The sequence below is a fragment of the Vicia villosa genome, linkage group LG6 (assembly GCF_029867415.1).
Source record: "Vicia villosa cultivar HV-30 ecotype Madison, WI linkage group LG6, Vvil1.0, whole genome shotgun sequence".
In the NCBI taxonomy this organism is placed as follows: domain Eukaryota; kingdom Viridiplantae; phylum Streptophyta; class Magnoliopsida; order Fabales; family Fabaceae; genus Vicia; species Vicia villosa.
The window spans coordinates 155,376,486-155,393,928 of record NC_081185.1 but is presented as its reverse complement, the minus strand read 5'-3'; the positions used below and the strand labels follow the sequence as shown (position 1 = coordinate 155,393,928).

The window sequence follows — 17,443 nt, the reverse complement described above, 5'->3', positions numbered from 1 at the left end:
CATGAAGAGAATCAAATTGTATGACACCTCTGACTGCATCAAATTCTCAACGGTCAAAAATTCAAAATCCATCACTTTCATGACCGTTTCTTCTCCTTCAACTTCGTTCTTCCGAACTAGATTGAATTCTAAAACAATATTTCTTCCATCTTTACAAAAAAAGCCAACCCACTTTACACAAAATCATTGGTAATTGGTAGCAATAATGAGGTGCTTTTTACCTTGTTTTTCAGCTTCCAAATCCAAACGCCAAAACCACTTTTCTGCTAAACCTGCCGTCAATGCTAATGATATAATCCAACAAAATCCTGTCCTTGAAGAATCCATCCACTGGATATCATCAGAATCAAAGGAAAAAGCAACAAACACCAAAGAAAACAATGAAGAACAAGAATGTTCAGATTCACTATTTTCTGTTTCTATTGGTCGTGGAAAATCAGTTTCAACAGAACAAAATGCTTCTGAGACTGAAGTTAACAGTACTCCAATGAAACTCCATCCTGCAAAAGAGGTATCTGGGTCAACCCCGATTGTTCCGGTTAAGGATCCGGAACCAAAACAAAACTCCAAAGGAAAAGATAGAAGGGTGAATCAATCTCTGTTGGAGTATAGATATCGAGATTGTTACGATGATGATGATGGATATGATGATATTAACCTTGATGATGATGATGATGATTCTCACGGTGAGAAAACAGAAAAAGGGTCTTCAGAATCTTCTTTGTTTTCTATATCCACTGATTTTAGTAATAGAAAAAGAATCTCATTTTCATCAACTGAAAAACTTGATAATGAAGTTACTAGTAAAATGGTGGCACTCAAAGAAGATGATGATGAAGTTTTGTCAGTGCTGAATCCAATTGAGAATGTTAGTCAAGGGAAGGTGAAAGAGGTGAAAGCAAAATTGTTGAATCCTATAAAGAAAGACAAAGAAAACATCAATAGGAGTGAAGAAAAGACTAGTTTGAAGGTGTCATTATCATCAAAGAGAAAGATGAAGGAAGAAATTGGAGTAGATACTAGCCTCTCGGATTGGTTGGTTGAATCAGAAAATAAAGATGATATAGGAAAAAGAGTTGATGTTGAGGATAGGCTAATTCTAAGAGCATTGACAGTTGAAGAAATAAGGAAGTGTAGTTCTGTCTCTAAAACATCCAACAAATGTGTAAAGGTTAGTGGTTATTATGTGTCACCTAAACTTTAGATTAATGTCAAGTGTCGTGTATCTGTCTGAAACATGTGTAGGCCGTGTTCTCGTGCTTCTTATTCTATTATGTGTATGTCTGTAATTGAGTTGATGAATGGGGATGGAAAAACTAAATAGAGGATTGTTTGAATATTGCAGGATGGGAATCAAGATTTGAGTTCAACAACAATAAAGACCAGACTAGAACCAGCATTTGAAGCCAGTGTTGAAAACTGAGATACTTTATTTTTATTTTTAGTCCAGTTGTCTGATCATCTGGTGCATAGATGATTGCAATTTCCTGGTTTTGTGTGGTGCAAATACCCTGTAATTAAGAATCTGGTTTTTCTATTTGTTTTATGTTGATTTTGTATTTGCAATAATTCGCCAATAAATAGGCGTGTTTAGGATATTTAGGATGTGATTCTAATAAAGTCTTGAAATGTTTCAATAACAGCCTCATGAAGTGTTGCAAGTGTAAGTTTGATGATATTAGGGAGAGTCTCTTGTACTCCACCAAAAGGGCAGAAGCTCTTTTCCAAATTATCGCTAGCAAGTCAAACAGAGAAGAGAAAAGTAATTCAAATAGAGAGAGAAGTCAGACAAATAAAAGTAGAAGAAGACTTAAAAATTCATAAGTGAATTTATTAAAAAAGATAGATTTCGAGATTAATAATATGCACAAACGCATAATACTATATCGAATATTGTAGCAAAAGTTAATTCATGTAGTCGGCCTCGCATAGTGAAATAAGACTTAATTGTTGTTATTGCATACTTTTAAACATAATAAATTTTCTTGAATCAGTTCACTCAAAATCTATGACAAATTATATGTTATCGTTTTGGGGAACAAATATTGGTTCACCAAAAACACCTTGGACCCGCAGCAACCTTTACTCTTTCTTCTAAAACATTCATTTGGCATGTATAATTATTATTATTTTGTTTTAACTTGTTTTGTTAGGAATATATTACGAAATGACAGGGTTAAGAACCATTCAGCACTCACGCATACATTTGCAAAGCTCAGTCATGTCAATGGACCAAAAAGTACATTAGGAAATTCACAGTTGATAGTTTGCCTCACCCACCTTAAAGGAGTTTTTAAGAGGAAATGGAGCAATCAAATCTAATTAAGTGAAAATCTGAAAGAGCTCATCACCAACATCCACTTACAAAAGTAACAAGGGCAAAACTTGGTAAAACAAAACGTCCCAAACCTTATGATCATCCAAATAAATAAGGGCCCACTTTTCATGCAAATCATTTTGATATCTGGGTTGACCAACAACTCTTCAAACTAATATCACCGTTAGAACATGCTGATACAATCTGAGGCCTAATTTGCTTAATCTTCTTTACCATCAGCAACTTGCATGCCCTCAAGCAGTGTAGTTTCTTTTATGCTACTATCAGGTTGGTTTGTAGTTTCTATAACCTCGTCTGGGTTCTCAACATCTTGACCCTCCACATTTCCCTCATTACTTTTTATTTCAACTGCAGCACTCATATCAACCGTTATCTCTCTGTTAACATCACTTCCAATGTTTTTGCCTTCTACAACTTCTGCACTCTCATCTTCTGCAGCGGGTGCATCTGGCAATGTAACAACGGTGCTGTGCGTCACTTGTGCTTCACTAGAATCCACATCCATGTCAATTTTGGAGCTAGAAGTAGCCTGATCTTGCACGGCGGCTAATTGCTGGTCAGCTGAGTGAGGCGCTGCTTCAGAATTTTCTGTACCCTCCACACTAATTTCATCAGCTGTAGCTTCAGTACTCTCGAGTACATGATTCTTTGCTTCGGTTTCTTCTTGCTGTAGTGCTTGTACCTCTTCTATTGGTTGATTTTTTGCTTCAATTTCTTCTTTCTGCTGAATTTGTACCTCTTCTAATGCTTGTTTCTTTGCTTCAATTTCTTCCTTCTGCTGTGCTTGTACCCTGAATTGTTCCATTACATTTTGTGTCTTTTCCAGCTCTGCCATAAGATCTCCATATCTCTTCTGCAAAGTTCTCTCAAGTTCCTTTTGCTTCTGAACTTCAGACGAAAGATTGTTTATCCTATGTGATGCAGCTAACTGCTCCTGCTTTTTTAAAGCCTGAAAGCACTCGAATTCTGTTGCAGCGACGTTCATCTGCTTGAAAGTGGCCTCGATTTGCGGCCAAAGACTTTTTTTTGACCTCATCTGAAAATTCAACAGCTAAAGTTTAATATTCAATCTTGACTATGTTATTATAAAAATAAGAAACTAGAATCAATTTTTTAATATGCTAAATCCATATGGGTAACACGGTGACTTCTTCCCAGATTAAACCCCCCATATAATCAAGAAAGAAAACAATAAAGATGCAAAATAAACATGAAGAACAAGCTGCATTAAAATAAAATAAGATATCTTCTATACAAGTTTTTTTTTTTTTGGTTTCCAATAAGTTCCTCCACTAGATGTATCATGTAGTCCTCCTAATCAAGGCGTATCAGACACGTGGATGGATACCTCTCTCGGCCGGGATTCGAACTTTGGTTCGCTAATCCTCCTAATCAAGGCGTATCAGACACGGGGATACTTCTCTCAGTCTGGATTCAAACTTTCGTTCGCTACGGTATGGATGTCTAGACCCAACCCACGTTCGTTTTTCTATACAAGAAAGTATTTGATAATACATAAATGTGCCCACTTGCCCTGTTGCAATTTTTAGATGAGAGGGTTTGCATAAACTTGCACAAGCTTATTTTTCCTTTCTCAGGTTACAATGAACTGAAAACAAGTTAATCTTTCCTTTCCCAGGTTACAATGAACTAAACAATTTTCTTATGCCATATGCCCCAACACTTTCATCAAGCACCATCACAATTCACAAAAATACCCATAATTTAAGAATATACTAATACTATAGCTACCTGAAAAGTTACGCGAATTTTTGGATAAAGAGAGAAAGTCCCTAGGACTTTATTTTATTTTTTGAAGCAGCAAAGGAATTTTATATTTATATAACTATGAAGGGTACAGAGGATACCCCAGCACAAATACCCTCAGAATGCAGAGAGTCGGAATGGAAGAAAAAGAAACTAAACTACACCTACCAGCTTACACACAGAGACTACAACCTCGATAAATAACTTTGAGGATCCACATACTATTTATTACAAAACTCATTCCTCCTTTCGCCCTTTTGCCAGACACATTTTCCATGAGTCTGCATACAATCATTCTTCGACTCCCAGATAGCCTATAGCACAAAGTGCCAATTAGTGCAAGCCCCTTCCTTTACTTACCCCGAGGAGTGAAATAACGAACACAGAAAAGAGCTGAGACAAATTGCCCACCCTCAAATAAAAACTCATAACCAAAATTACCACTCAATTAACTTGTTTAGGGGATACTATTGTATACCATAATGCTGCCCTGCTTGTGATGATGCACAGTCTAACAATGGATAAATTAAAAATTAAAACCTTTAACTTTTATTAAAACCTTTAACAAAAATACCATTTATTAACAGATATATTGTAGCTATCTAACTTCTAATAAAGAATATACGGAAGCTATCTAAAAGGTTATGTTAACTTCTGGAAAACCTTAATTAAGGCCTTAAACCCCATGATGGCCACAATGTACAATCAACTAAAAAATCATGTATGTACAGAAACATAAGTATAATAATAAATAGTGCTAGAGATTCGATAGCAAACAGGTTTAGGGAGGGGAATGGTTCTAACTTCAAAGTCCTATATCCTCATAATGGTCCAAACTTTTATATATATGTTTGTTCTTTTAAAATAATTGCATAAACCCTAAGTCAAAAACTTCATCATTTCAAAAGGTGTGCATTCATCCCCGTCGAGCTATAATTGTCGTGCCTCTGCATCTTGTCATCCTTTTCGCTTTTAATGGTGGTGGCCAGAAAACGGCCAATCATGCCAGAAATTGGCAAAGACCGCACAAAATCAATAATTTTACAGTTTTTTTCACAATTTGGGGGTGAGTAAGGTCGTAAAATCTTAAGATATTAAGATCTAGATCAAGATCTTGACAACCATGCATGCAACAATTCTTTTATCTTACATGTATAGCAATTTAATCATTGGTGCTTTATATTGTTTGTATATATAGTTAAATAATTCCCGGGCAAAAACTTATAATTAATTTTAGGCTTAAATAACTTTCCCTATAATATAAACTTTTTAGGTCTAGTTAAAAAAGAAATTCATGTTGGTTAGTTTAATCTCTGATCCATTTTAATTGCTTTTAGTCACTGTAATATTTATTCATATTGAAATCAGACCCTCGATAGTATTTATTCTAGGGCAATATGTTCCACATATTAAAGTTAGATTAATTCCAAAATGAACAAATATTGCAAGGATTTTAGACAAAAAACGAGAACCAAACACAACTTTTTCTGTGTGTCAGAGGGTTCAAACTGACAAGAATGTTTATAGGGAGTAAAGTCAGGATTAATGTCTATTACAGGGATTTAAAAGATATCTAAGTATAATTTAAAAAATATGAAGAAGAAGAATAATTAAAAAGGCCATGCTTGATCTTAAAAAATCATAACACTTCTATTAACATATAAATATTACTTATTATAATTTTAAGATCATATATAGGCATATATTTCAATTTAAGAACATCGACTCCTATCTGCATCATTTTCTTGGAGCAAACTCAACCAACCAACCCCCGACATCTACAACCACCAAAGCATTGACTAGTGAAACGAGTTTACCGGGTAGGACTTTGTTTATTGCCACTTAAAAGTTTTCATTCAAATGACCAGACCCATTTTGGCTAGTACTAAGCACTGGACCCATTGTTGAGCTAATCTCGTGCAAGATCACATATTGGGAAATAAATGTGGTGTACTAGGGGCTGGCGGTCTATAGTTGAAAAGTTTCACAAAAGACTACACGTCAAAATCTAATCAAGCTGACCTCAAGCTTGAATTCTAAGGCCCCATTCAGAGTGGTATAAGTTCTGTGTTTTGAAATTTTCAAAATCCAAATCTAATTTCAGTTCTGAGTTGAGTTTTAGTTTTTGAGTTAAGCCACCCAGCATTTGGACCCATTGTTGACCTAACCTCATGCAAGATCACATATTGGGAAATAAATGTGGTGCACTAGAGGCTGGCGGTCTATAGTTGGAAAGTTTCACATAAGACTACACATCAAAATCTAATCAAGCTGACCCCAAGCTTTAAACTTAAGGCCCTGTTAGGAGTGGTTTAAGTTTTGTGTTTTGAAAATTTCAAAATCCAAATCTAATTTCAGTTGAGTTGAGTTCTAGTTTTTGAGTTAAACCACCCTGTGTACCCTGCCTCACTATGAACGAAATCAAAATGAAGAAAAACAAACAGGTTTAAGCTCAACTACAAATAAATAATGAAAGGAAAAAACAACTTAGGTTCTATAAGTTTTCAGTTTTATGTTTCGTTTATAGCATTTTATATTGCAAAGCCATCTATAAAGGGCATTCAGACAACATAAACATTTAAGAATCTCAGGAAAAATAATGCAAGCTAGCCACTAAAGAAGAAAATAAAAGAGATAACCAGCTAGCATTTAAGGAACTAGATGCCAAAGAGAAGTGACACTTCACACTAGCAATAATTGAAATAAATGCTGAAAGAAACAGAAATGTAGAGATTTGCATACAAGATAGCAGTAGCATACCTCATACCCTTGTGTGAGTACTGTAACCTTCTTCTCAAGTCGAATCATTTTCTCCTTACCATCATCCAACTTACTCCTCACATTCTCAAATTCATTCTGCAAAGCTGCTAGCTTCTCCATATTTCCCGCAACACTTGATAGACCATAGGCATTACGGGTGGAGAAGTACATTAAATCATTAATGCAAGTGGTATGCGCTTCAACAAATTCATCAAGGGAGTCATTTTCATGCCCCATTGCCGCACGGAGATACTGGGCTTCATCTTTTATCAACATATCAGCCTATCGAGAACAGCATATATAAATAAGTAACATTCAATATAGATATTACCATTCATCCACTTCAAAATTCATCTCCAATTATACTATACTCAAGCTTAAAGTGTAGTAAATAATAATAACAATAAAAAGTAACAACCCGTTTAAATGTTTGTATTCTATCACTTGGCAAATTAACATAACATTTTGCAATATGTCATTGAAGAATCACTTGTAACAAACAAAAATGAGAGAGGAAGGTAACTTGGGGAATTACAACTGAATTGGGAGCTATCTGAACTCACAAAAAAAATAATGGAGAATAATTAAGAGAAAAGAACGCCAACTTTAACCTGATTAATCAAATGGTTATAACTGACAAAAGTGCAAGCATGAAACTATCCATATTACATACCACCACAGTACTCAACTAACTAATAAAGGAGATGGTATCATAATTTAAACTAAGAAGATGCCCAAAATATTTCTACTTAATTTTAACATAAGATGCTTCTTTAAGTGGTTTTATAAGGGTGAATCGGGGATACAATATAAGAATGAGAATATTGAGTAATAATTGGATAAATTAGCAATAATTTTAAGACGAATGTCATCAGAAAAAACATGTGTATCAACTATCATCTACATGAAAAATCAAGTTTGGGTATTAAAGGGAGAAAAGGTGACCAAGCTGGCTTAATAGCAAATTAAGAAAAGTGTCCAAGGCATAAAAAAATAAAATTAAAAATGCACAGATAAAGTAGTGAATACATACAGTTTTGATCTCATCCTCCTGAAAATCTTCTATGACAGGGATAGCAGGCCCATTTGCTGCTCGTTTGGTTCCTTTCTTTCTCTCCTTATTAGCTATCTCCTCAAGAGGATACTTGGCATTGTCATGCTCCAGTAAAGTTAGAAGCTCCTTTCTTATCATCTCATCTGCTTGCTCAATCGGGGTTGGTGGAACAAATGAACTCTTGTCCCCGTCAGCTCTTATCAAGGAGTTTCTAATAAGCTCCAGAGATGCTGGAGGAGGCCTAGGAAGTTCCCTTTGAAGGACTTTTGAACGTTTTCTAAGTAATGCCTGCAGTCGTGCCTCTTCTTCCGCCTTCTCTCTAGCCATTCTATCGGACATATCCTCTTCAATCTTCTCCTCAGGCTCTTCAGCATCTTCTTGAACTGGTTGCATCACTATCTGGTACTCGTTTTTGGGCTGTGGAAGGCCGCTTAAACCAGAGCGCAAACTTCTTTTCATATCAGCTTGTCTCCGTAGCTCGAGTTTAGCACTGTCGTGCATCTCCATACCTTCATTGATATGTAGCTCGTCCCTTAGAGGAGTTCCCTTCGGAGTCATGCCAAAAGAATAACCATCCCTTGCCGGTGTCATACCACTTCTCGGAGTAAGGCCTGCACTTCCAGGGGTTGCAGAGGGAGTCAGCAGTGGGTTTGGAGTGTGAATTTCCTTTTTCTTAGGAGTGACCCCAGAAAAATCAGAAGGATGCAACTCCGGGTTGTCTCCTCCCAACAATGGTGTCTGAGACTCCCTGAGCCTGGCCAAATTTTCAGCTTCCATCATGATAGCATCTCTTTTACTAGCCGGTGTTCTCTGAGGAGTTCTTAAAGGAGTCATTGCTTGGTTGGGTGTCTGTGGATAATTAGAGAGAAGAGCACGCGTAGCACTGCTGCCTTCGGTGAGTTCTTCGCTGCTCATAAGGTCACTAGCATAACCCAACTTGGCAATTTCATCCAATTCTTGGTCAGAAATCTGGGGTGGTGGAAGCATCAGTTTTGATCTCTTTCTAACTGTTTCTGGGTCATTCAGCTTGTTGGCGTGAAGAATAGCAGCTGGGGCATCTTGCCTCTCTGCAATTTTATTCCTCGCAACATCTTGTTTCCTCAGCTGCGCCTCCACGTCAACCCTTCTTTTTCCCTCGAGTTCTTCAATAGTAGTAGGAAACGCAGGCTGCTCCACCGGCCTATCCTCATCAGCAACATCAAAGTAACCCGGAGGAGGCCTCTTCTCAAAGGGAATTTCTGCATTATAGTCAATTCCTCTCCTTTTCCTTCTCCTCTGCCTGATATCAATTCCAGCAGCCTTCAATTCTCGTTTCTTCTGCAAAGAAGCAAGCCTCCTCGCTTCCTCAAGCTGTTTCTCCCTGGCTTTCCTCTTCGCTTTCTTACCTTTCGTGTTAGCCAACCGAGCACGTGCTTCGGAAAGCATCTCCTTCTCATCCTCATCCATATCAACAGGATCAGGTCGTGCAGGCTTCGACTCAGGATTCGGATCAATCTCCCCCGGACGCAATTTCCTAGGATCATCCCCAGGTTCATAATTATCATCCTTAACACAAGCAGCATCAAGAAGCTTCTCATATCGTTCTAAACACTGCGAAGGAGTTCGACCAACAATGGGAGCAATAGTTCTCCACTGAGTAGGCATAAGCTTAGCAAGATGAAGTAGCTTCTCATCCTCTTCTCTAGTCCATTCAGTCTTCTTAATGGAAGGATCTAACCACTCGTACCAACGAGCTTTACACTGTTTCGCAGATTTACGAACAAGCAACGAAGATATACGAGCCCACTGATTTTTACCATATTTCATAACAGCAGCTTTCAGAATTTCATCCTCGGTGTTTTTCCAAACACCTCCCTTAATCATAATCCTCATCTTCGCAACACTTAGTTTAAATTCCTCTCACAAAATTGATTGAACCGAGACTCGTTAACTGCAACAGAAAAAACAAAGGAGCAGAAAAACATAAATAGCAATCAATTATAACGGCGGAAAATTGTGAAATGCGTTGAATCAATTCGAAGAGGCTAAAATCGCGAAATGCGTAGAAAGTAAAAAACCAGATAAGATAGAAAATGGAGATGGAATTGGGAGGAGCGAGAGATATACCTGCGGTTGGGATAGGGAGGCGAGGGATCTGGAGACGACGGTGGTGGCGGGTGCGGTGGCGAATGAGAAGGTGAGAGCGATGTAGCTAGGGTTGTTAGGGAGAGTAACGAAGCGTGTGTTTGTTTTGGGAAGAAATTAAGCGGAAAAGATGAGTGAGGGAAAACACTAGTGAAAAGACCAAAAAATGCTTAGTATAATCTGTGAATGGCTCGTTGATTGAATGAATCTATAATTGATTTTCTTTTTCTTTTCTTTTTTCTGAAATTGCATTGACCTCTAATTAGGTCTTTTTAATGAAATTCACAAACCCACTTTAATTTTTAAAAAACATCTCTTTTATAATAGTAAAATTGAAAAAGAAAAGTTTAATTGTTTTGCATTCTAACATAATTTAGAAGTCTATTTTTGTTTTGTGTCAGTTAAAGTCTCAAATGGTTAAGTATCTGAGTATGTCAATCCACTTCTTTTAATCTAAGTCTCAAATGGAGATGGAAATATTGTCTTGAATTACTTGAGAATTTAGGCATAAGTAACTGCAAACTTGCAAGCACTCCTCTTGATCCAGCGATCAAGTTAAGTAGTGATGATAGCCCTTCTTTAAAAGATGTTGAATCATACAGAAGACTTGTAGGTTAGCGCATTTACTTAACTAATAATAGGTCTAATATTGTTCATGCTACACAGCAGCTGAGTCAATACATGTCTGCTCCCAATGTTAATCACTACAAATTTGCCTTGAGAGTATTGAGATATCTGAAGAATGCCCCTGGTTGTGGACTCATCTTTCCTCGAAATTCAACACATCAAGTGCAAGGGTTCATTGATGCTAATTGGGGAGGTTGCTTAGATACTAGGAGTTCCATCTCTGGATATTATTTCTTCCTTGGACATTCACTCATTTCGTGGAAGTCGAAGAAACAAGACATTGACTCATGTTCTTTGGTTGAAGGTAAATATAGGGCTCTTGTTGCAGCAACCAGAGAATTGTAATGGACCAACTTTCTTCGATGTGATCTTGGCCAACATTGCACTAGACAAGTTATACTCTATTGTGACAATCAAAGCGCAATGCACATAGCATCCAATCTTATGTTCCATGAGAGAACGAAACATCTTGATATCGACTACCACATTGTGAGGTTGAAAGTTTAAGAAGGATTGATTAGGGTGTTGCCTGTGGACTCTGGTTCGCAAGTTGCAGATGTGTTCAACAAAGCTTCTAATCCCAGACCTTTCCATGCCATGATTGTCAAGCTTGGATCGGTGAATATCTTTCACCCTTCAACTTGGGGAGGGGGTTAACAAATATAGAAGAGAATGAAAAATGATTTGTTGCTTGATCGCGACTTTACGTGTCTATTAATCTGATGATTGCAAGTGCACAGTCGTGTCGTATAGTTTTAAAAGATATTGAATCCACATGGACTATGAATCGACCTACTGTTATCTCAGGTTACTATGTAAAGCTAAGGCTAAGAATACTTGGGTTGTTTCTAACGGGAAAATTAAAATATTAATTCTAAGAATATAATGATAAACGAATATCAGTATGTATTTCGTCAAACTTAGGTGATCCGAAGGTCCATTGGCTATGGTTCTTATTTAATTAAAAATATCTATTAACTATGTTATTTAAAAGTCCTCCTCCCAAACTCTCACTCTGTTGATTTAGACTACTACCCTAACTCATAATGTACGCTCTCGCCATCCCATTAGATTTAGAAAAGCTTTTTGGAAACATCATATTTAATAAAATGCTCGCTTCATGAAGACGTTACCTACTTAAATCTCCTAGTTTCAAACTCTCGCTCTATTGACTCGGATCATGCTAGTATTCCCTAACGTACGCTCTCGCTGTCCCGCGTCCGGTTTAAAAACACTTTTTGAAAATAAATAAATTCTAATCAGTTTTAATACGCTTTCGCCATCCTTAAAACTAATGTCCTATGTCTACTATCCAATTAAAAATCTCAAACTCTCGCTCTATTGATTTTAACTTTTATCAGTTCTAAAATCTCAAACTCTCGCTCTATTGATTTTACAACTTTAGCATATTTAATTAGACACAAAACCAGAAACGAGTGATATTTAATAAAACATATTTAAGCCAACTTATTTCGGATCCCTACGATTAACTTACTCTACATACTGATATCTTAATTAAATTAGCCAGACATATTGATACGGTTAAACATGCATAAATTGATTCGGTTCATAATAATAATAAGCATATTAGAGGGCATACAATATATCATGCAATAATAATCAAAGCGATAGAAACCTGAATAATAAAAATCTGAATTAATTAAACTTGAAATCTTCGAGTGCTTGAACTTCCACCACAGGTCGGTTGAATCGTTCTTCAGAAATTATTCGGCATAAAATAATAAAGCAAGAAATAAAAACTAAATCTAACGTAAGGTTAGATCTATTTAAAGTTCACAACAATTTCCGATGTAGAAATCGTTGTGAGAAAAGAAAAAGCAAGAATTAAATTGTAAGGCAAATAATGAATGCAGGAAATAAAATTGGCAGAGTTTGTTCGCAGAAATTTCGGACCCTTTTCAAGTGTTATGTATGTGGTATTTATAGGACTAGGTTTTGCAATGTACTTCTCACTTTCCAGTCTTTCACGTTCCTCCTTTTTCTCCTCAAAATGTGCGTTCACGTGACCAGAAAAAGAGACGTTGTTGAAAGGTGCTTGAGACGTGCGTCTCAAGTGGCTACAAACAAGGAGACGGGCGTCTCCACTTTGTGACGTGGCAAGGGGAGTGGGAGACGGACGTCTCCACCCCATTTACTTGGTCTTCTTCCTCAATTGGGCCTTCTCCACGTTTCAAGCCCAAGACGGGCGTCTTCCATGAGCATGAGACGGACGTCTCACTTCCTTGAGTGGACAACGTGCTCACTCTTTTGGGCTGGGTCAGTTGCTCTTTGCACCTCCATCCTTTACTAATGCTTCACCTCCATCTTTTACTTGTCTTTTAAATTAATTTTTCTCTATTTCTTCTTATTTTGACAAATAGTTCTCAATACGAACATAATACCTGAAACATCGGAAATACCCGCATAATACTAAAATAAAGCAATTAAATCGAATAAAAGTACTAGCAATACGTATGTAAATCAAGTCAAACACTCTATATGAATTCGTGTTATCATTGCTGAGATCAGGGTCGGCCCAATGATTCTAGAGGCCCTGTTCGGATTGAAAAATTAGGCCTAATAGGAACATTCGCAATGTGGTTTGAATCGAAATTCAAAAAAAAAAATCCATTTAATCCAAAGATAAAAATTACCCGCGGTTTTGTTAGATTTTTAATAACTGATTAAAAAATTCAGTCTAATCCAACTTCTTGCAATTTAAATTGAATTAATTTACAATTTTTATTTGGATTAATTTAGATTTTAACACCTCTAGTTAAACTATATATATATATATATATATATATATATATATATATATATATATATATATATATATATATATATAAAATCACACTTTACTTAGAAAATTTATATTTTTAAAACGATTACAGGTGTATAATAATACTAAATATTTAATGGAAAAAGCTAATATGTGCTTCAAGGGTACAAATTAATAAGTTATTTATAAAAATATTTTTTTGAAACATGTGCGTTCAATATGTTGAAACTTTAAATATGATTGTATTATACTTAATTACATTTAATTTTTTCTAATACTTAACACGTGTCTTTAGGGCACATGTTAGCATGACCCATATTTAATTTGTAGGCTAGCTTTTTCTTTATTGTGATAGCTGAACTTTTCATAATTATTTAATTTGCCTTAAAATATTGAGAGAGAGAGAGAGAGAGAGAGATTAATTTGCCTTAAAATATTGAGAGAGAGAGAGAGAGAGAGAGAGAGAGAGAGAGATACTTTGACATTGCATGATTAACGGGAACAACAATAAAAAAAATAGGAGGTAGAAAGAGATGCTAATTTATTTTAATTATTGATCCAAAGTGCAACATTGCACCGAGAAAAAAAGGAAAAAGTGGTGTTATTATTAGCTAAACAACATTTCCAAAAAAATAAACCCCACATACGGTAGCCATTTATTCTCAATGGCTCTAAAGTTTAACATCAGATATAGGACTATAATATGTTCATACTCCACAACTATTAATGTACTTACATGGATTTTGGAGGCCCTTAATATATTGAGGTCATGTCATATAGCACTGTTTGCACATGCACATGGACGGCCCTGACTGAGATGCATGGTGTTAGGGCTTGTTGTATCACTTGTAGCTTGGTACATGCACACGTGTTTATGTTAGGGGTTAGTTATTTTTCCGTTTTTCTGTTATAACTACCCACTACACGTGAAATAGTATAAATACCAAGTGTAATCCCCCTTGCCAAGCTAATAAGAATTAATGCATTCCATTCAATCTTTCATCTCAATTCAATTTACTAATAAATATTATTTTATTTATCTATGATAATTTTTATGCATATGTATATAAACATATATATTTGTTGTATCAATAGGATCTTCTGTTTCGTGTTACGATCTTTAAGTTACGGTCTCTCAAATGTATCTCGATTTTCTATAAACTCTCCTTTTTTTTAAAACATTGTTTGCGGAGACAAATTCTAATGTTAAAGCCCATATTTTTACCATCCCCTTCAATAAGAACTCCCACGTGACCCAAATCATCTTGCATAGAGCTGCCCAATACACTATCAACTAATTTGGTAAGACCATTTATGTTTCTCAAAGTAGCCAAACACCTCAAAATGTGATGTTATTGCAAGAACTTCTGATTTTCAAACCTCTGATTCCGCTTATTCTGAGACTTAACCACCTGTAAAGTACAACGGGGATGATGTAACAATCGGACCCAAACACATATAGATCTCAGCTTAACAACCGCCTTATACAGAGCATCTTTCAATGCTTAAGAAAAAGGAAGATGACAACTAAGAGATATACTATTCCTTGTGAAGACAGGTTATGTGAGGACTCTTGTTATGAATGAGAATACAATAGAAGGAAAAGATGTTGCTGAGTCAGAGAACGTGGGAAGCACGCGCCAGGAAAGGGAGTGGACCAGAAATGTTGGTTTGAGACGTAGCAGCAGGAGCAAACGGGACCACCCCATGTGGGATGAATTTGTGAAGCAGTAGTCTATATGTAAGGGTAATGGGGTAGAGGTATTTTTTATGCTGTTAGTGAGTAATCATTTTCTCTTCTCTCTCTACTCTGTATCAGCATCCCACTATTTTTGCAATTGTTCTCATGAGTTGTTCGTACACTTCTGAAATTGCTTTCCATTTCCATTAATAATACAAGCTCATTCTACTATTCATTATAGTATCATTACATTGGTGCTTTCATCTACATCATGGCTGACAATACACGAATGAAGGAACTGTACGCAGATCTGAAAAAGAACGCTGAGGCTATTGAGCTTGCGGCAGCATCGAATGACACACGATTCACCAAAATAGAAGCAAATCAAGCCGTTGCGGATGCCAAACTCACGCGAATCACCGAGGCACTAGAAGCATTATTGGAGCGGGAACATGGTACAACTGTGCAGCATGGTGTAAAGAACTCAACGACTGCTGGGTTTCAGGTAAGCAAAATCAAACTCGATTTTCCGAGATTTAATGGAAAAAATGTGTTAGACTGGATCTTTAAGGCTGAACAATTTTTTGGGTACTATAATACATCGGATGCTGATCGTATCACTATTGCTTCAGTTAATTTGGATGAAGATGTAGTTCCATGGTTTCAAATGTTACAAAGAACTACCCCTTTTAAGTCTTGGAAAGAATTTACTAGGGCACTGGAATTAGATTTTGGCCCTTCATTATATGATTGCCCTAGGGGTGCTTTATTTAAACTGAAACAAACAACTACTGTGAATGCTTATTATATGGAATTTACTTGCTTGTCTAACCGAGTTTATGGGCTAAGTAATGATGCAGTTGTGGATTGTTTTGTTAGTGGATTAGATGATGATAAACCAACCAACTCAAACAACCCAAACACAAACACTAGAGCTCACTTCACTCCAAACAAAACCCAATTCTCTGACAAACCAAATAACCCCCCTGTTCTAAACACCCCACCCACTAGACCCATGAACCTTAACCAGAAAAACCCAAACATTAGAAGAATTTCCCCTGCTGAAATGCAATTAAGGAAAGAGAAGGGCCTTTGTTATTTTTGTGATGATAAATTCTCTTTTACTCATAAATGTCCCAACAAACACCTCATGTTAATCCAAACAGAAGACATAGAGCCTGACACCACTGAAGAAACCCCACCAGTTGATATACCTCACTCAACCATAACACAAGACTCACCTGAACATCATTTATCCCTCAATGCAATGAAAGGCTCAGGAGGTTTTGGAATTATCCGATTTCATGGCAGAATTGGGTCAATGGCAGTCTCTATACTGCTAGATGGAGGTAGCACTGACAATTTTATACAACCTAGAATTGTCCATTGTTTAAAGTTACCTGTGGAACCAGCTCCAAAGTGGCAAGTACTAGTGGGAAATGGCCAGAAAATGACAGCTGAAGGCATGGTAAAAGATCTGTCTCTGCAAATTAATGGGCAAGAAATTACGGTTTCTGCATACCTATTACCTGTGGTAGGTGCTGATGTCATCTTGGGAGCACCTTGGCTTGCTTCATTAGGACCCCATGTGGCTGATTATGCGACAGCAATGATGAAATTTTACTTGAAGGGTAAATTTATTACATTACAAGGGGAACAAAACCAGAAACCCGAAGTGGCTCAATTACATTTGTTTAGAAGATTCCAGCCAATGCAGGCAATTGCTGAAGGCTTCACGTTGGAATTAATTGAGCCAGAGCATTCAACAGATAGGTGGTTGGACTTACCTTCCAACATGGAACCCGATATGGTGATGCTATTACACACATATCAGAATGTATTTCAAACACCTACTGGTTTACCTCCAACCAGGGACTACAATCATGTCATTTCTTTGAAAGAAGGGTCAGAACCAGTGAAGGTTAAACCCTATAGATACCCGCATAGCCAAAAAGCAAAGATTGAAGAGATGGTACAAGATATGTTGAGTCAAGGCATCATACAACCTAACACTAGCCCATTTTCATCACCTATAGTTCTAGTTAAGAAGAAAGATGGTTCTTGGCGGTTTTGTACCGACTATAGAGCTCTTAATGCTATCACAGTTAAGGATAGTTTCCCAATGCCTACAATTGATGAACTGATTGATGAACTTTATGGTGCTCAATACTTTTCTAAGTTAGATCTTAGAAGTGGATATCATCAGATTTTGGTCCAACCGGAAGATAGACACAAGACGGCATTTCGAACACACCACGGGCATTATGAATGGCTAGTAATGCCATTTGGTCTTACGAATGCGCCTGCGAC

The 17,443-nt window shown here is 36.7% G+C and overlaps 2 protein-coding genes across 2 annotated transcripts; one reads left to right on the top strand and one right to left on the bottom strand.

Annotated features, from left to right (window-relative positions):
- Nucleotides 1-84: 84 nt before the first annotated feature.
- LOC131610683 (uncharacterized) lies at nt 85-1,621 on the top strand. The gene is made up of 2 exons (XM_058882699.1): nt 85-1,171; nt 1,346-1,621. The coding sequence occupies exons 1-2, from the start codon at nt 206-208 to the stop codon at nt 1,421-1,423; spliced, it is 1,044 nt and encodes a 347-aa protein (XP_058738682.1). The 5' UTR covers nt 85-205; the 3' UTR covers nt 1,424-1,621.
- Nucleotides 1,622-2,168: 547 nt separating this feature from the next.
- Nucleotides 2,169-10,227, bottom strand: LOC131610682 (cell division cycle 5-like protein). The gene is made up of 4 exons (XM_058882698.1): nt 10,026-10,227; nt 7,899-9,849; nt 6,866-7,147; nt 2,169-3,374 (listed from the first exon to the last, which is right to left on the bottom strand). The coding sequence occupies exons 2-4, from the start codon at nt 9,789-9,791 to the stop codon at nt 2,538-2,540; spliced, it is 3,012 nt and encodes a 1,003-aa protein (XP_058738681.1). The 5' UTR covers nt 9,792-9,849; nt 10,026-10,227; the 3' UTR covers nt 2,169-2,537.
- Nucleotides 10,228-17,443: the final 7,216 nt, after the last annotated feature.

Coding starts and splice junctions, on each gene's coding strand:
- LOC131610683 (XM_058882699.1), top strand. CDS start 206: ATGAGGTGCTTTTTACCTTGTTTTTCAGCTTCCAAATCCAAACGCCAA. Junction 1,172..1,345: donor CATCCAACAAATGTGTAAAG/GTTAGTGGTTAT, acceptor TGAATATTGCAG/GATGGGAATCAAGATTTGAG.
- LOC131610682 (XM_058882698.1), bottom strand. CDS start 9,791: ATGAGGATTATGATTAAGGGAGGTGTTTGGAAAAACACCGAGGATGAA. Junction 7,148..7,898: donor AGGAGGATGAGATCAAAACT/GTATGTATTCAC, acceptor TGTTCTCGATAG/GCTGATATGTTGATAAAAGA. Junction 3,375..6,865: donor TACTCACACAAGGGTATGAG/GTATGCTACTGC, acceptor TTGAATTTTCAG/ATGAGGTCAAAAAAAAGTCT.